General features: G+C 36.7%; 1 protein-coding gene across 6 annotated transcripts in view; it reads right to left on the bottom strand.

Moving 5' to 3' along the window:
• Positions 1-20,283, bottom strand: part of INTS9 (integrator complex subunit 9) — an 81,686-nt gene that overhangs the window by 42,139 nt on the left and 19,264 nt on the right. For all 6 annotated transcript variants that reach the window (XR_005655634.1, XM_039875866.1, XM_039875867.1 and 3 more), the window contains 4 exons: positions 12,926-13,053; positions 7,130-7,190; positions 3,828-3,890; positions 76-215 (listed from right to left, as the gene is read on the bottom strand). Coding sequence is in view for 5 of the 6 variants with exons in the window: in XM_039875866.1 (XP_039731800.1) it covers positions 76-215; positions 3,828-3,890; positions 7,130-7,190; positions 12,926-13,053 (392 nt within the window). In the remaining variant the exon portion in view is untranslated. The remainder of the gene's footprint in view (positions 1-75; positions 216-3,827; positions 3,891-7,129; positions 7,191-12,925; positions 13,054-20,283) is intronic.

Raw genomic sequence — 20,283 nt, 5'->3', positions numbered from 1 at the left:
CACAACGCTCTATTAAATAGTCACCTCTGAAGCAAGTTCTCCAGCCACATGGTAATGGTGTAAGAATACTCTCACCTGCCAATTTGAATGGTGGGCTCTGTGGCATACACTGTGCCTGTGAAACCAGTGTGCTCAGTGACGTAGGGCAGTGCCATCATGCAGTGATAGTTAGAGATGAGGATCACATCTACCGTAGACAGATCTATTAGCTCGGTCTGAAAAGAAAGGGGAGGGAATGATACATATCTGTTCAGAGCACATAGATCAACATGATGTGAGTGAAAAACGATGCTGTCAGAATGCAGAGAAGTAGTTTTTGTACTATAGAATAATGATGCCTTTCCTGCAACACTTCTATTCTCATTTTAGGGTATTTCCTAATGTTGATATTAAGTAGCAGGACAGGATGACTAACAACAAGAATGCAGACAGTGCGCCAGCAGTGCCCTGATTTTACTAAACCAGAGTCCTGAGTTAGACATACGAGGATAATGACAGCACTTTCTTGCCTGGCAAGGAAAAGCAGGTAATATGAAGCAGAGAGAGCACAATCTACACTGTGAGGGGAACTAGAAAGTAATGCACCACTGCCACAGATTACACGAATAGAGGCAGCAGCACGTAGAAACCAGATCTTCAAAAGCCGCATGCAGGAATCAACTTTTGTTTTGTTTGCTTGCTTGTTTGAGGTAACTTTCTACCACTAGTGCTAAACATAGAGCAAAAAAAAAAGAAAATGTAGTGGCAGAGTCACAAAAGAAAATTATACTGTCATATTCTACCCTAATCTTAACCCCAAATCTACCCATTACTCCTTTATTAAGGTCATGTGAAAACGGAAAAGAAAGGTTGGCAGGTGAGGAAAAATGCGACCATGTTTAATAAATTTTATGAAAACTCTGATAGTAGAAGGGAAGGTTCTACTCATAAATTTAAGTCCTACAACTTTTAAAGCTCAGTTCACTTCTTCCACTGAGCCTTCCTGGTGTGCCCAGAAGAAACCACTTTTTCATCAGAATGACCACGGCACCTCACGCATATCCCTCTTACGGCAGTTATTCTGCACAATGGCATCGCAAACAATTAAATGTCCTTCAAATATTATTTGTAATATCTGTAAAATATTGTAATATCTGTCTCTCAACTATTAAATGTCTGAAGCGGAGAATCCTGTTGACTCGTCTCTGTCCCACCTCCCAGTGTGGCAGCCAGCACATACCAGGCCTGGGGCACTGCTGCTGGAGGAATGCACCATTATAAGCAGCACCCCTCTGTGAGGGAAAGTGAGACACTATGGTTCAGAGACATCATCTCAACCACTGAGTTCCCCCTCACGAAAGTCACCTTTGGGAAACTGCACAGTGCACCAAAGACAGCGTGAGCTAAGTCGACGAAGTGTTGCAGTTAGGAGAATGGGTAGTTGAGTTAACACGTCTCCCACAGAGAAGTAACAAAGATGTCTGTGCCATCTTTACAAATGACAGAGACAGCATGCCATTCTGGTTATGGTGTTTTCTGGCTGAATGAGTTTACATATGAAATAAGTTAATTTAATAAAGCCGCCAAGTCACAATCAGCTCCTGAGCACAGCATGTAGATTCGAGGTCAGAAGCTACTCACTGCTAGGACAACGACATCTGTGGGAATAAAATGCTCAATGACAATAATAGCCAATTATATCCCCTTAACTCCATGTTGTGTGCTGCACTTCCAAGGCAATCCTCACCATGGAGGGGTCATGTAACATTCTGCTGGTCCGATTCCCCACAACCTCTCAAGAAGCACTTTTAAACAAATAAGGAAATTAGGACGGAGAAGCAGAGTGACAGATCCAGAGGAAAACACAGGAAGGATAGCTGAAGCAACAGTAAAGCTCGAAAGCTTCCCCAGCTGCCTTCTCATGTACAGAAACTGGGTAAGAACATTTGAAATTTTTCTTTACTAGGTAAGAACCAGCCCGCAGAGTCTAACATGATGAGAAGTTTGGTGAGGACAGCTTGAAAAAATATATATATACAGACACATCTATATATTCAGTCTGAGAAATAAATTTAACATCCAAACCACATAAATATACTCACACTTATGTATTTACTTACATACTTTCACCTAGTGAAATCCAATTAAGATTATTTTCGTTTTAAACTGATTGTAGACAGACACTTACAGACACTTGGGTTCTACATACAATGAATTGGGTAAAAACTACTATAATTTATTGGTTACTTACTGTGCTGTCCTAGACTTTGTATACAGTCTACAGTGCAGAGACATTGGGGGACATAAAGATATTTAAGGCAGTTGCACTAGATTATAAATTCCATGAGAACTGGGATCAGGTCTGCCTAGTTCACCCGCAAGTCAGTGAGGACTGAACTGCAGTAAGTACCTCTCTCCTGATTCTACGATGCTCCTATTTTCTCTGGATTATATAATGCCCTGGTTTTACCTTAAAATAGTGACTATTACTAACTTGTCATAAACAATTGTTATGACACAAGTTGAAAAAACTCATATGGCTCTAAACCTAAATATATCAATAAAACCCTTTAGTTCACCAAAAAGTGAACTGTGAAATGGTAACTGCCTAATTTCAAAGTTTAGCTGTATATGGAATAAGTCAGAAAGTCATCGGATCACCAATTCATAAATCCTGCACTGCTGTCCATAAACTGAAGGCTGCAGCAGTCAGTGCCGTATGTAGCAAACTGAAAATAAATGCAGCACCTGCGATAAGGACTCTCGGAACAGATGGGGAACTGCCCCGCCAATTCCTAAATGACAAATGAAGATGACAGAAAGATTTTAATCGCAGGCAAGGAGAGCTCAGTGTTCTCCATAACTGTCTACCTTCACCCTCACTCTTACAATTCTAGCTCAAACTTTACTCCCTTTTCGTCACCTTCAATTACCACATCCTTCTTTGTTTTTCCTTTCTTTCACTCTGGTACCCCCAAAAGGCACATACACAAACTTTAAAGAGAAAAAAAAGTTTACCTATGAGTATCAAAGAAGGTGTAGAAATGGAAAGAGAGGGAGGAAGAGAGGACAAAAATGAGAAAATGCACTCTAAATTTCTTTTCTCTTTCACACTGAACTGTGAAAGTATTTTCTACAGGTGCTGTAAGCCATTGGTCAAATGGAAATAACAGGATGGTAGCTTCTCACTGATTTTCTCAGGAACCCTGGACTAGCTACTGGCTTCCTTACTTCATGTGTCTGCAAAGAACTCCACCTAGGCCACTCTGGGGATCGGGTCTGTCAGTTGAGATTACTTTCCTTTAAGACTAATGGAAACTGATCTTATTTCCTTTAAGAGGATGAAACTGGCCCCAGACTCTTACAAGTCTCACTGATAATAATAGGTTAATGACAGATGTCCATATTCAGTTCGGAATCTGTGAATTTCAAGCAATATTCAATAAAGTAAGGAAGAATTTTTACAGTTTACTGCATTGCTGAATAACAGCAATTCCCAATTACCCACTCTAAGCAAGACTAGGAAAAGTATGTCTAATCTAAGATGCAGGCATTATAATTACAAACTGAAAGGCCCGAGTTATTTCTTTACCTTGCTCAAAATTATGCCCTAGTACAAGTGTCAGTGGGGATTATGGAAAGAACTAGGAATAGGAAAAGACAATGACAAATATAAAATATAAAGAGCTCCTAAATGATCATATTTTAGCTGTATAACAAAGTACCTGGAATTAACAGATTTATTTCAAGCCGAAAATAGGAAGCTAAGGCCCTTAAAATTATTTCTTGACTTAATTTTGAAACATAAGATATGCTTTGTTTCTACAGTAAGATTCACTTTAATTTACCTCTGGTAAACAGAATTCAGGCACGGAATCCACAAATACATGACCCGAGCACTCCTTTAGCTCCTAAAAGAAATAAAGGGAAAAATTCTAGGAAGAGATATCCAACAGACACAGAATTAAAGAAATTTCATTCCCAAATCAAACTTTACGTGAGGAATCAGAGGTTAGAGCTAGCTGGAGGGAAGCTTTAGAAGGTTATGTGGGCCAACCGTTCCCTGTTTAGGCTCAAGGATATTAGGTGTCTTATTTAGGATTAAAAAAAGGCTGGTTTGTGGCTCACTCAGGACTCGAATGCATATTTCTTGATGCCTCTTTGGGGAAGCCATGTGCAGACACATGCTGCTGCCATAACTCATGATCCAATGTTTCTCACATAATAGTCATAAAGACCATACCAGCAACGTCAGAATCCAACACCTGGGAACACTGATGGAAGTCAAGATTTCTGGGCCCTATATGACCTAAGGGATCAGAAACTCTGGGGTTGAGGCCATGGAACCTGTATTTACAACAAGCACTTCCAGTCGTTTTGTTATGCAATCTGGTTAGTGTCCCAGCCTCAGAGTCTCTTTCTCCTTCTACCAAGGGCTGAGGGGCAAGTAAGGAGAGAAAGGAAGAGTAGAGGGTAGGAATGAAGCCAGCACTACCACTATCGCTTCCATGAACATAACCTCTGGCCTTGCAGAGCATATAATTTATTTGGGATTATAAACCAAATGTATTTATTCAAAAGAAAAAAGTATACTTACAAAGAAAGGGAATGTAGTACAATTCCCTACTCTGCCCATGACCTATCGCTTTTAATTTGCCTGTTTTTCCTTACAAACAGCCTGAGAAAAGGGTGAGTGCAAGCTTATACGGGAGGTGCTGAAAAACAGCAGGAAGACGGGCAAGTGATCAAGGGAAAGGAAGGAGGCTGATAATGGACGTGCTATTGAGCTACATACCACTGTGGGCAAGTGGGCCTTGTTCCCATGGAAAAACTCTGGTGTGAAAACATACACTGTGGAGTTACCTTGCCCAGGGACAAGGAATCTGAGATATTTATATATCAACCCCTGCATTTTTGTGCAGCATTGGGAAGAACTCTCCAGCAAAGCCCTGTAGGTATTGGCAGCTGGAATCACAACAGGGCACACTGAAGAGATGTGAGTGGGCCACCAACAGGGTCTGCTACAATGCTTCCAGAAGGCCACTAGATTTGCTGGCTTCTCTCACTGACATTTTAAACTGAAATCTATGGGGAAATTTTTGTTCCATCAAGTTAAAGCTATCTACGACTTTATAACGAAACTGGTAAAATACAGAGTTTGGTTGACAGTTTGCTATTTCCAGAAAGAGAATACTGTTAGAATTTTTTCTTCCATCGTGTTTTCATTAGTCACTGAACATATATTTCTATATATTCATATATATGTATATTTATATGTGGGTCTGAATGATTTTACTCTCAATCTTTATCTGAAAATAAGATATTAACTATATGTTATTTTCCTTTTGAATTTTACAAGTCTCTTATCAGAACCTTGCTAGAATATTTCCTCCCCTTGCCTTCCACTGTAAACTCTGGTTCTTCTCTTTACATAATACCATTTAACCAGTGAAAGGGTGAGCCAAAAAGACACTGAAAACAGTTCTTAATTACAATGCACCTGCCCACTCAACACAAATGAGCAATTATGCTTAATGGGAGAAGACTCCCAACTTCCTTAGGATGAGGTTAAAAATGATTAAAGACAAATCATGGAAAATTTCAAAGCTCTGCCTGATCTTAGGCTGGCTTCGTAATCTTCTTCTCCATAATGCTACTATCTGGGCATTCCTACTTCATATGATAAAGCCTCCTCTGAGGCTGTCATTCTTCCTCGTCTGGAGAAACATATTTGCCATTCCACGCACTTACAATGTCACTGTATTTTATTCACCACTCCCTTCTAATGAAATGCTCCCGCATACACAAGCAAGTCATCGTGCTCACAATGCACTGGTAATGGGATGCTTCTGAACCTTTCACAGGGAACAATGATTTAGAGCCAGCAGGAGTGTTAGGCTGAAATCAGGTGCACAGGTTCCTGAATGTCACATAATTTTACAGTTGAACTGTGAGGGAAATCGCGTTTCAAATTATGCATTTGGCTTGATCTTGAGGTTGAGGTTGGGGTGCAGTTCACAGGAATTAATTCGTAAAAAGAGCACCTCTTTATTTAACGATATCTATTACGAGAAGGAAATGCCTTATTCAGATGTATCATTTTAAGGTTCTTTAAATTTAGTATTTCTGTGAAACTTGGGAGAGGAAGAATTATTTAGAACACTAAGAATAGCATGGATGCTTTATAGTTTTTAACTTACTTTTATCTGATCTTTTTTTTAGTATAAAATTTGACTACATCATCATTAACATTTTTGGTACCTTTGGTCTCTCATTTACAAGTAAACTGCCTAAATACAGATCTGAGGAAGGATTACTGTGAAGATAATCTAATGTCAAAAATTTAAAAGCCTGGGGAAAAAAGGAATTTAAGTCATTTACTTTAGGCTTTGTTAGTCAGTGATTAAAATCATAATAGAACCAAATCCTAGATTCTTAGAACTATGTCCTTTGTTTCACAGTTTATGAGACTGTCCATTCTAGGCTACCAGGAAAGGCTGGAATAGGATCACAGATTATAGTCTGGTAGGCCATCTACTCAAATTTACCTAAGAATGTGTTTCCCTCCCAGGCAGTCAAGAACACACTGCCTGGGAAGTTAAACGCCAGCTCCTCAGTCTATCCTTCACACAGTGACCAAAGTAATCCTATCAGATGATGACACTGACCTCCGGCAACCTTCATGGCCTCTTATTACGCAAATAAGATCCAAATGTTTTACAATGCCCTGTATAACCTGACCTGTGACAGAGCAGTTTAAAACTCACATACTTGAGGATTTAAAAGTTATTAAAAATGAAGTTTACTCTTCCCAGTCATAAAGTCAGTGGAATGCTCTAATAAGTATCACCTCTGAAACTCTGATCACAATTATAAAAATAATAGTTTTCTTTTTGTGGTGATAAAATGGATTTGCAGTAGTAGTTATTAGATTTTTTTTATTCCATATGAGAAAATTGGACCTGAATCTAAACAGAGATTCTCTAAAAGGCTCTGAAAAGGCTCTTAATAATCATCAAGTACTAAAGACTCTACATGGATCTTGGGATTTTTTAGGGAGAATATGTGGGGTGGGGAAATGAGCCAATCTGTCACCTTACTATTGGGAGGGCTTTCCACTGGGTGTAGCTATGCGTCAGTTAATCATTACCTTGTCCAAGAAAACATTTCCATCCTTTAGGGACCAGCCAGGAAGATTGGACAGCCTGGGACTGCAAAACAAAATATTAAATTATCCTAGATTATAATCCTCAGTGATTTCAAGTTGACTGTACTGTTTCCATAAACATAAAAACAACTTGAAATTATTGGCAACAATGATCACCCAAAATATTAAAGAGATGAAAAGTAACCATGTTGTATCAAACTTGAGAATTATGTAGCAATGGAACATTAAAAAGCCAAATAATTTAGTACTAAATTGGGAAAATTACAAGAACATTATGCAGAACAATAAAGAACAAAGAAAGATGAGACAATGGAGCATTTTATAGCTTTCTAATCACTGCCTCCGACTTCACCTGGCTAAGCCTGAGGGGAAGGCCAAATGGGATCATCATACATGGATGAGAAAACAGACTCAGAGAGGTCAGGCGCTTGGGCAAGAACACTCAGCCGCTTAACAGCCAGAATTCACCGCAAATAAAAATACCTGAATTTTAGTCAAATCCACATTCTGGATTCACTGCTCATAAGTGGTTTAGTTACTTGTCACCTGTGGCTTAAGTTTTCAATTTTGGAAAATGAAGTTAGTCTTCCTAAGTTTCACAAGATGACGCTATATCTAAATGAATAATTTCTAGAAGGTGAAGTTAATTTCACGTGTATGTTACGTTAAAAAAGTCTGGATTCAGAAATCACTGACTTCTGGTAATCTCAGGATTTCGCTGTGTGCCAAAGAAGAAGGGCCACAAAACTGTGTCACCAAAGTTCCAATGAGTTAATGACTACATCATAAAGTCAGTAAACTTTAAGCTATGAGAGAGAAAAGGGACTTAATACTTTGCTCTTAATGATTACAAAATTCGACTGTAAAATTACGAGCAGTGAAGATATTAAAAAAAATTATGATTATAGATGAATACATCTTTGTATCCACTATTTAACAATAGTTTCTTAGGAAAAAATGCCATTAAAAATGTTATAGTCAAGAAAAACATTTATAAGACCTGTTTTTTAAAAAAATAAGTAAAATATTCCAAGAAGTAAATAAATAAAATATGACATTTGTAAGTAATCTATCACCCAGAAAAATAATGAAAGGTAGACTAATATGATATGCAATTCATTTTCCCTTTATACTTTTCATTTTTCCAATTTCCTAATTTGAAATGTGTTACTTTCATAATCATAAAATAATAATGAAAGAGGCATGGCTACATTAATTCATTTAAAAATATTTATAAAACTTACTCTCAGAAAAGTATGCCAACTGCAGCAATATGACAGTAAATAAAATAATCTCTGAGTTTTAGGAGTTTACACTCTAGTACAGGGAGACAGTGAACACCAATTACAATCGAATAAAATAAAAGCTGTGATGAGGTAAGCAGAAGGTGTCATGGGCTCGCACAGAAAGGGCATTTCTGACAGTGTGGAGTGGTGTGAGAGAGCAGAGAACACGAGTTATGAGGTAAAGATGGAGGAGGTCTTTCCAGAAAGAGGAAAGAGGGAAAGGCCTCATCGTTTGGAGCAGTATTGTAGGAGAATGAGGTGTTCATCTTCACTCATTCACTAAAGAATCTTTATTTATGTATTAAGAATTTAGGTGCTGGTGATATGACCATGAGCAAAACATATCTGTCCTCCTGAGGAGGCAGGGAAGACAGACATATGAAGTATCACAAAAATAGAGAACAGGCTGTTAAAATGATGAAGCAGTGTAGTACAAAGCACCACAACGTTCCCTAATGAGAGACTGGTCTAGGCAACGTAAAAAGGCGTGTCTGCGTCTGTGGTAACTGAGTTGATATCTGGACAGTAGTAGAGTCAAGGGGAAACTGGGTCAAGGGGCAGAGTTTGGAGAGAACAGAGAAAGAGGGCAGCTACAAGGAGTATTTTCCTCCTCTCACTCTTGCCGGCCTTTGGATGGACATCTTACACAGGTTATTCAAACGAAATTTCAAGGTCCCATATACTCCCTCCCCTTCATCCAACTAGAATGTCATCTCTGTGTCCTTCTTATATAGAAACCAGAGTCATAAGTGATCTGAGAGATGAGCTCCTGCTAAGTAGGCTAAAGGAGTGTGAGATGGGGGAGAAGAGTCTTCTGAGCTGAAGGAACAATTGTGTGACTGTCCAGGGCAGGAGATAAGATTTCTTCGAAACTGAAAGGCAACAAAGAGCAAGATACTAACAGGACAGGCATAAAGCCAAATATATCAAGATGAACTTGGTATTTATCCTAAGAGCAATAAAAAAAAACACAAAGGTTTCAAACAGGTGAGAGGCAAGATTTGTATTTCTAATAGATGGTTCTGAAGAAAACAGACATCATGTGCCTACCAATAATATATACCACCATTTGGTATTTCTATCAAAAAATAATCCCAATCTAATCACAAGGAAACTTCAGACAGACCCAAATTGAAAGATGCTACATAAAATAATTGGCCAGTACTCCTAAAAATGACAAGGTCATAAAAGACAGACTGTAGAACATTTCTAGATTAAAGGAGACTAAAGGCATGACAACTAAATACAGCATGTGATCTGGACGAGACCCTGGACCAGTATCATTGTTTTTCTTTTTGCTATAAAAGGCATTATAGTGGAATATGAATTTGTATAACTTGGGAAATATGAGTGAAGTATACAGTTTAGATACCAGTATAGTATCAATGTATGTTTCCTGACCTTGATTACTGCGGTGGTTCTGTAGAGAATGTCCTTCCTAGAAAATAGGCACTCAAGTATTTAGGTGGTAAAGAAGCATCATGTCTGCATCTTTCAAATGGTTCAGGAAGAAATTACATGCATACATATAAACAGAGAATGACAAAACAAATGTGATAAAATGTTAACAGTTGGTAAGGATAAGTGGGAGCTGTCTGTACTATTCTTGCAACTTTTCTGCAAATCTGAAGTGATTTCAAAATAAAAAGTTACACAAAAAGATGACTCTGGATTCAGATAGCAATTAAACTGAATTGAATTGAATTGAATTGAGCAAAGAAAGATACTTCTGGAAAAGAACTATATGGGCTGCCAGAACTGAAGAAACTGGTTAGGAGATTTTAGCAGTAATGCCTGTAAAAGAGGGTAATGATTATGGCAGCACTGAAGAGAAGTGACTGAATTCTAGAGCTACTTAGAAGGTAAAAATGACAAGTCTTAATGAATGACTGGATAGGGGAGTGAGGAGAGGCACATCTCTAAGTTAAATCCCAGTTTTTCTGGCTTTTCTAACAGGATATCATTTACTAAGATAAGGTACTGTGTGGTAAGATAGGTCTGAGAGGATCTGCTCTTCTCTTCTGGACCAAGTCTAATCATGAATTCAGTCTGGGGCACACTGAGTTTTGAAGTGCCTTCAAAGGCACATCCAAGGCATTTCGGATATATGAATCTGGCACTCAAAAGAGAATTATTAATTAAAGAGATACATCTGTAAGTTATTGTTTGGATGTTTATCAAAGCCCTGAGCATTTATTAAATTCCTTTGGTGGAAACGCTGATGGCCAAGCACTGGATATTGGAGAATTCTGACATGTGATGGCCAGTTAGAGAAAGACAACTCTCCAAAGTAGACAAGACAGAAGAAGAGTCAGAGTAGTAAGAGGAAAACCAGGAATGCATTCTCATGGAGGAGAGTGTTGCTGAATGACCAAGTACGATGAAGGCTGACACCTGTACATAGCTAATGACATGGAAGTCATTTGTGACTTCAGTGAGAGGTGTTCTGGTGGGTGGTGTGGGCAAAGCACAAACTGGAGAGGAATTAGCAATGCTCAAGTTGAGAGAAGGCAAAAAAAATTTTTTTTAAGTTAGAAATGACTGAACATAATTAAATGGGAAGGACTGAGTTAAGATGGAATGGTTCATGATAAAGGAAAGACTATAATTAATAGCATGATGACTCTGAGATGGTGAGAAGGGTTGGAATCCAGAGAAGATAAAGGGATTCATTCATATGACAACTATTTATTGCACAGCTACTACAGGCCAGGAACTGTTTTAGAAGATATAGTGGAGAACAAATAAAATCTCTGCCCTTATGAAGCCTATCTTTTAGTGGGAAAGAAAGATAATACATAAGCCAAGTATATATACATATATAATGCAATGGTAAGCGCTACGCAGAAAAACTAAAGCAGGATGAGGGGAAAGGAAGAAACGGGGTTACTATTTTCGCTAAGTATATCTCCAAAGTTTCTGAACTGAGGAAGGTAATATACTTCTGGAAAAGAACTATAAGGGCTGCCAATCATCTCGCTAGTGTAACCTCCCTCTGAGAGAAAACCAGTGACAAGAGGAAGGCAGAGTGGAAGTGGATTCTAATGCTGAGCCCAGATTGTGAGAATATAAGAATTAGATAAAGACAAGAATCAACAGGAAAAGGAAAACACGTAGTAGGATGGTTCGCCCTATTTAGGTTTTGAACACCTAGATAAGTCATGACCCCACAGAGCATTTGGCCCCATTTGGGAAGCCCTCACAGTAACGTGTACTTTACATTTCTTAGTAATTATGAAAATGTATAGTTGTATAATGAAACTGTCAACTGTATAATCCTTTCTTCCCTGACAGACTATAAGCTCCATGAGTAAAGGAAAGTTGTTTTGTTCACCTCTGCATCCCCCTGTGCAGCACAGAGCAGATTCTTAGTAAACACCCAGTGAATAAACATTTTAATCTTTGGTGGGAAAACAGACAATAATTTCAGGCTATTTTAATATGAAATAACTTATCAGTCATTTTTGTCAAAAAACACGTGATTCCTACAGTTGTGCGTGATTCCTACAGTTGTAGATGTGTGTGTGTGTGTGTGTGTGTGTGTGTGTGTGTGTGTGTGTGCATTTCCTCTTTTGTATAATATCTGTGGATGGTAAATGTATTTCTAAATGCTGAGTGTGATTACAGCTCAATTTTATCAGCTTTGCATAAAACGTAAGCTGAAATTATCTCTGACCTTGTCCTCATCACCTTATTGTAGCCCTTACCTCAGAAAAAAAGAAAATCAATGTTTGATTTTTAATTATACTTTTTCTTGACAGTTCACAGGGTTATCATTATGAATAATCATTGTACCCAGTGATGTCTTCGGGAGTGAATGAGATACATTAGATGGCTCACCTAGCTTGCTATGCTTTTAAGCTCTTAAATCTGCCCTTGTACGGGTATCACTTTTTGCTACTGGGAGCATATGTGCTTCTAAATGTTACCACTTCTTTTAAAAATTGCTGCTTCTAAATAACATCAAACTCCTAGATGAGGTCTTAGAAGAGTAAACAGTACTGATTGTAGGCCTAGGGTAATCTATCTGCTTTACGACATAGACTTTGGCTTCATACACGATTCTATGAAATCTACAGCTGACTAGTATAAAAATAACACATAGATACCTATCAAAAAGAAACGTCAGGCTCTATGATGTCAAGTCCCTGCAAAGGCAGTTAAATGATTTTGAAATTCAATTTTTAGGCTCATCAGCTGACCATTTATCAGCTCTTTTATGAATTAGAAAGAAAGATATATGACCTCACTTGCACTGAGCAGTTGCAGGAATATTTTACAGAAGCTCAGAGTTATAATATAGAAGTCAATCAATAAATCAATACAACACTTTCCATCAACCCAGCCAAAGGAAATTATTTTGATGAAGAACATCTTGAAGAGAACAAAGTAAACTTAGGACAACACACAAGGTACTGGTAACCTTTATATTAACAGGTACCATCTTTCAGCAAACTAAAGCTCATTTTGTCTCAGATGCATCAGCACATACCTTTGAACAAGTGGCAAAGGAAGGAAATTGAGGGTGGAAGTCATGTCCAGTCCACAGTCCAACATAATGGTGGTCGATTTGAATTTGAGCACATTGCATGGTAAGGTTGGGTGCCCCGACAGGCAGTACTGAAAAAAATTAAGTCATTTTCATCAATAATCAATTATAGAAAAAGCCTAAAAAGTATAGTAAATTAAGTAAAACTCATCATCTCTCATAAGAACAGTGTGTAAATCCAGAGAACTTTCTATGTGGCTTCCTCCTTTTTACAGTTCTGAATATCACTTCCCCTAGCAGTTCAAAACACTCACGCATCTCATATCACATTCTATTTCTCGTAGGGAACCAAGTTATATCTCAAGCAAGCGCAGTTTTGGAGGGGCCGTAATTATTTTAAATAGAAAGTTTCTGGGCTACAGTTACCTGCTCCACTCTCACATGACACTTCCAAATTCCCACTATCTTCCTGCACTTAAGTACACTGCCTAAAGCTGTGGAAGTCAACTCAATTCTAAGCTGGATCCTCAAACTATGCTACAGGTTTGGTTTTCTCCTCCTGCAAATAAGCCAAGTGATTTTCCTCAAAGAAGAAATGGTAGGGAAGGGGTAACAAACAAGTATCACTATGGGGTGATGGCTCAGCCTTGTCAGAAAAATGATGCAAAAGGACAAGTGACTTCCCTGATGTGCAGATACTAAGCAGGAGTGAGGGACACCTACTACCAACCAATCAAGAGTCTCTGGTCTGTGATAGCAGACCTCAGAAGTCAAAGGGGCACAAGTCACCGTGGAGTTTCAAAGGTAAATGATGAAGCAAGACAATACACTGACCTCAAACATTTCTCATGTCCTCTCCTCAGTGTAGAGGGGATGACGGATATGCCACACTGAAAATTATTTATCTGGGATATACTGTGTGTTACCTTTCTTAATTTGATTGCTGCTCTGAAGAAAATAAATGAAAGAAAAAGGAGGGGAACAGACCTTTCTCCCCTTTTAAAGTCATTCCATAGAAGCCTCCCTTGAATAGCAAAGCCCAGAAAATGTAGGGACCAATGTTCTTAATCCTTTGATAAGCACATTCTTTCTGACTTGAGTTCAAGTCCAGTATAAGTCAAGGTAATGTGACATCAATGCTTGGCCCCACATAGCCACAGTAGTTCGAGCTAAGTCATTCCAGGTATTTCTTGCTCTGTTGGTTCTGTCATAGGATAAATTCCCTATTTTCCTCAAGAGGATATTATAGGGACTGATGATGTTTTAAAACTGTATGTTCCAAAAATGGTAAGTCCAAGAGCCAAAAAATTATAGGTATTTTGCAAGCTTCTTTATTCCAAGTTTATGTATGATGATTATAGTTTCTAAGCCAAAATTCACAACTCATGGTTGGAAAGGGTACAAAGCTACTTCTAATGAAAATGATAAATTATTTAAAATTCTAATTGTCCTAAAAAAAAGTCCAGGATACATAATTTGGGTAATTGTACTTTTCGTAAGTTCATTCTTTGATAGGAATCAGAATTACAGAAAAAATTTCCCTACTAATTAAGGCAGAGATATCCATCCTTACCCCCATCCACCCACCATCTGGCTCCCCATTGCTTGCTTGGTCTTTATGCCTAAGAATTATTTGTTAAAGATAAACTGTCTCCAAATGAACACAAAGCATCATGTTAAACTTGCCCCAAACATAACAAACGTTCTAATAGGAGCTTTCCTATATTTCTCTTTTTTAAAAAATCGGATATTCAGAAAAACCTAAAAAGAAATAAAATGAAATGTATATAATGGTTATCTCTAGGTGGAAAGATTGTGGTGTAATGTTCTTCTTTCAGCTTTCTATTTTTTTCCAAACGTTTGACAATAAGCATGTACTACATTGTATTGGGAAAAAAATGTGATTAAAATCAAATTGAAAATCTAGTCAGTCATACTGAATGACAAAATCTTTATCTTCATTTTAAACTCTAAATTATGGATTACGAGTTATAGCAAAGGACAGAAGATCGACATGCAAAGGTGCTGCGCAAACAATTTGAGGCAAAGACAGATTGTATTTGCTCCTGTTATACCAGGATAAAGAAAGATGAGGAACATTTTATAAGGGATCCATATTTGAATGGAAGGAAGATTTTCAGAGCATCTACTAAAGGACTGCCAGACCTTGATCTCACGAGCCCCATTTTTATGGATGAGGAAATTGAGCTTTACACAATTGAGCTGCTCGTCTGTAAGAGCCAAAGACACACAGCAAGGTCCCGACTCCAAAGATCCTGCTCATGTTTCCCAAAGTGCACCACTCCCATTGGATCCACTGAGTCTCCTGAGACAGAGTGACTGGCCCACATCACACAACCAGTAACTCAGGCAGCTACAAGGTTCCTGAAGTTTGTCTCCAGAGATGCTGTTTGCACTTTTCTAATATGCTGCCTACAGTCACCAAGCAGGGTTCTGAGTAAGGGTTCTGAGACTAATACATGAAAGCATTAACTAATCATGTAATTTTAATTTTAAAATTAGAAACCTCTATTACAAAAAGCTTGAAAAATAGCAGAAAGAAATATATTACCCACAATCATCTTTCTAATCTGTCTTTTGTCATATTTGTAAAAGCTGTAACTTTAGCGCATATACTGCTCTGCATGCTGCTTTAAAAATATGTGACAAGTTTTCTTTGTCAATGTTGCATCATGCTTCATTTTTATTAGCTGCCTAAGTACATATACTATCGCTTTTTAATCATGCCCTTCCTGTTACACTTAGGGTTGTTTCCAGTCGCTCCATTACAAACATGGCTGTGGTGATCACTTCAGGGCTTAAGGTTTTTTCCATATTGGACTATTTCTTTAGGGGATTCCCAGAAGTGGCATTAACTAGGTCAAAAAATATGAGCATTTTATGACACTCAAAATATGCTGCCAAAATGTTTTCCAAAAAAGGCTGTTCCTATTTACAATGTCATCAGTAATATATCAGATGTTTCCCTGCTTATTCTCATCAGCATTATGGTCAAAACTATCTAGAATCTACATCAAAATGCAGCTGTAATGTTAGCAGTAGCTATCTAGAAGCAACTAAATAGCCCTAAACAGAAAAGTCAACTACTTAATAAATGGCTTTAATTTTGAGAGGCAGTTTAGAAAAATGATTTAAAGCAGAGGGTCTGAAGACCACCTGGGCTCAACTCCTGATAGTGCTCAAAATTCATGTGTGATTTTGGGAAAGTTACTTAATTGTGCAAAGACTCAGTATCCTCATTGGTAAGATGCAGTAAAAGAAGCCACTACCCTCCAAAAATTGTGAGAAAGAAATGAATGGGTAGAGCACCTGACACAGAGTATGCATTTCAGAGAAGCAATTCTATTCTACAGTAGTATTCACTAATGCCTTAGACATTTGTATATCCCACAAGACTAAGTAAAGCAAATGAACAATTCTACAAATACTATCCATTGCTAGTCTGCTCTCCAGGAAGATGCAGTCCCTGCTGAGTACAAAGTGAATATTCTAGCCAACATAAGGTTTTACAGTTTTTATTTTTTTTCTAGCGTATCAAGCATATAGCAATGCTTTCAAGTTAATTTTATTTCTACTTAATAACAAAGCTGCAGGTTTTGTGTGATTTACTAACTATATTTCCTTGCGTGCCTGTTGATCTCTTTTTTCCACTGAATGAATGAAATCTGGTTTCACAACTTACATGTTTAACATATATATGCACTGTTTACATTTTGTGGATAATTTTATCGGTTATACTTAGTATATCCTTCTCATTCTGTTACTTTCATCAACAAACCTTTATTATGGAAAATTTCAAACATACAAGTAAGCAAAATTAGTATAATGAACTTCTACTACTCAGGCTGAACAACTATCCATATTCTGCCTTTCTCTTTGCTGCCTTCCTTTTGACATTGACATCCTTCTGCAGAATAGCTATTATGTTGACCAACTTATCTAATCTCTGAAAATATTGTTTTCATAAATAGTCCTAACTTGATCTCTTATCCGCAACTGGAACAAAAACACAAGTTCATTTTCCTAAATTTCCTAGCAAGATTCATTAAAACTGATTCCATTCACCTGTATTCTTGGTTTATAATACCTCCAAGTCCTGTGATAGTTTGAATATATTTCTGAATTCTCTATTTTGTCCACTGATCTTTGTTTTTGTTTTCCATTTTTATCCCCAATGCTATAAAGTTTACACCTTGTAATATTTTCAAATAAGTTAGAGTGACTAGACTTCAATTATACGAAACTAATTTTCCCAGGATGTAAGTGGAGCTATATTGAGTGAATGCAGACATTTCTCTGAGCCAGAAGCAATGCACTGCTTTTTTTAAATTAACTTTATTTTTTTCTTCCTTTACAGATTAAAATGTTTTATTAAGTTTAAAACAAACTATTCAATTATCATAAATGTATATCTTTACTTTTCAATTTTTATTTAATTTCTGCTCTAAGTTTTATTGTTCGATCTGGTATATATTTTAAATCTCCGCAGCTGAATGTGAGGCTGATTAAAATATACATTTAGGATACAGATCTATAAGTGATGCTCTGGATGCACGTTACAGGTTTATATTGTTTCCAATTTACTCACTTCTAAGTATTATGTAATTTCCATTGTGAATTCTATGAAGCACAAACTACTTAGAAGTGTGAACGTGCTGCGTGTTTAGTTTAAAATCCAAATATATAGGTAGTAATGGTTATCTTTTGGTTATTGATTCTAATTTTATTGTGGTCAGAGAACAGAATTTGTACAATAATTTTTGGATATTTATTGAAACTTGTTTTGTGACCCTGTACACTACAGACAGTTGACATTCTACTAATGGTCTAATGTCTATGGAAATTGAAAATATATAATCTAATTGTTGTATACAGAGTTTACTATCTTATTTAAATCTCCTATATCCTTACTTGCTTGAGTCTTAGAAAAACTTGTCTATTTCTCTTTGTAATTCTGTCAGATTTTGCTTCATTTATTTTGAGGTTACATTGCTAGGTATATAAGAGTTAGGATTATTACTAGTGAATAGATACTTTTATATCATTATGTAATACTTTTTTTGTCCTAAAACCTATTTCTAGATTTACTTCTAAATAATATAGGTATACACATTTTTCCTTTGGTGAATCATTGTCTCATGTGTTTTAAAAAATAAAATTATATATATATATATACAGAGTTAAAAATGAAAGTTTTGCAAGCTATAATAAACCTCATAACCCCAATTTGAGATGCAACTACATTTGAGTCTTTTGGCTTTTCTTACAGCTACCTCTGTATTTCTCAATAACATGGTTATACTGTTATTTCTTGATTTCTTGGGTTTTAGTTATTAGGTATTGTTGATTTTTTTAACACTATGGAAGCTATCCATAAGTTAATGCTTTTGCTATGTTCTATAGCCAAGATATGTAAAAGGATTCCCTATCACATTCAAATAAATGCACATGAAGGCAATTCCCAAATTCCTTGGACTAGATAAAAGAAATTTAAAAGAAAAGAGAAGTTGGTGTAACAGATTAAAGTACTGATCAGTACCATTATTAAAGTACAATGTCATGGTTTAATTCTGTGGTTTTTTTTTTCCTCCTCAGTGCTACGTAAATAAAAGAAAGATGTCTCTTAACAGTATTACAGTCAATGAATTATTTTACACTATTTTTTATAGTTAATGATTATTTACCAACATTTTAACTAATTTCTTTGCTCATTAATCCTTCTTGTATCTCATTTCTTCCCTTGCGTTTAAGTTCCCTCTTCTTGAAACACTTCCTTTAGTATACCACCTTCAGTGATGGTATTCAAAAAGGGAACCTCTTAGATATTATCGCTCTGGGACTTCTTAATTTTGACTTTACTCCTCAACAGTGATGGTGATGGAATTATAGGGTTGCAAATCACCTCAGAACACTAAAGATATTATTTCTCTATCTTCTGGCATCCATTACTGCTAATGAGAAATCTGCTGCCAGTCTAACTGGTGTCCCGTCATAGGCTGCTGCTGCTAAAATCTTCTCATTGTTATTAGTGTTCTGATCTTTCATTAAGATGTGCATAGGTATGACTGACTTTTTCTTTCTTCCTTACTTCCTTTTTTTGGAGTTTATGCTTCCAACATATAGCTCGCCTTTCACAACTGTGAAAAAAACTGTCAGTCATTATCATTTTGCATATCGTCTCTCTCCCATTCTAAAGTTTCAATTAGCGGAATACATACTAAAGGTATGTTGTAATGTTTCATTTTACTCTGTCTTTGTAACTATATTATCCTTTCATACTTTGTTTTTTAGCTCTGTATAGTGCATTCTGGATACGTTCTTCAGTTTGCCAATTCTTCCTTTAGTAGTGTCAAATGTGCTACTTAACTCACCTACTAATATTTTCTTTTCAATGACTGTTTTCATTTCTAGAAGTTCTCTTTTTAAATAGCATCTTGTTCTTTTCATTAGTTTGATATCTTCACATAACACTTTAGTCACTTTAAAATATTAATTTTAGGATCTCCATCAGATTGTACAAGTGTCTGAAGTTCTTGAGTCTGGTTATGTCTGCTGATTCTAATTCATGGTAGATTTAATTACTGTTGTATTAAAATATTGAATGGTGAGCCCATCTCTGGTGGGGCTGTATCTGTGGGAATCCTACTGGATAGGGCAGATTCCCAAGAAATATCACCATCTTGAAATCAATTTTTATGTTGATTTCTCAGTTTGAATATCCAAACTATAGAGGGGAGCATACAAATCAGACTTTCAACACTCTCAATACACTGGCCCAAACTCCTTGCAGAGAGAATCTTTACTGCCTTCATGAGCAAGTGAATGATATTTATATTTTTCTAGTACTCCTTTCATTGAGGTACACAGCACTTGGGGGTTTCTGGTTATTGATTCTGAAATATGCTTTTCTGAATGCTAAATCTATTACTAAGAAGACTCACATTATAACCTCAGCTTTCAGCAAATCTAATATTTGAAAAAGCTGCTATGAAGATAAATATGACAACCAGCCAATTTAACCTCACAGAAATCTTCAAAAGCAATATGAACTACTGTAAACTTCGTTAAAAACAAAAACAAAACACACACACAAGAATCCAGGAAATTAGTAATTTGGTAAATTTGGAAATTAGGTCACATGGCAAACTGAATTTTAGTAAATTGGCTTTGAGGAAGAAGTCTGTCTTTTGCAAAAATAACCATGGGCTAAAATATTATGTTTTCCTTTTCCCTAGTCTTGTTTAAAGTAATTATATTATACATAGTTATTGTGATATGGTGTTTATTAAGTGTTAGGTACTCTGCAGGAACTTCGCAATTAACTCCGTTAATCCTAAGAA

The sequence above is a fragment of the Pteropus medius genome, unplaced genomic scaffold (assembly GCF_902729225.1).
Source record: "Pteropus medius unplaced genomic scaffold, Ma_sr-lr_union100, whole genome shotgun sequence".
In the NCBI taxonomy this organism is placed as follows: Eukaryota; Metazoa; Chordata; class Mammalia; order Chiroptera; family Pteropodidae; genus Pteropus; species Pteropus medius.
The sequence above is the reverse complement of the archived record's forward strand: the minus strand, read 5'-3'. Positions and strand labels throughout refer to the sequence as shown.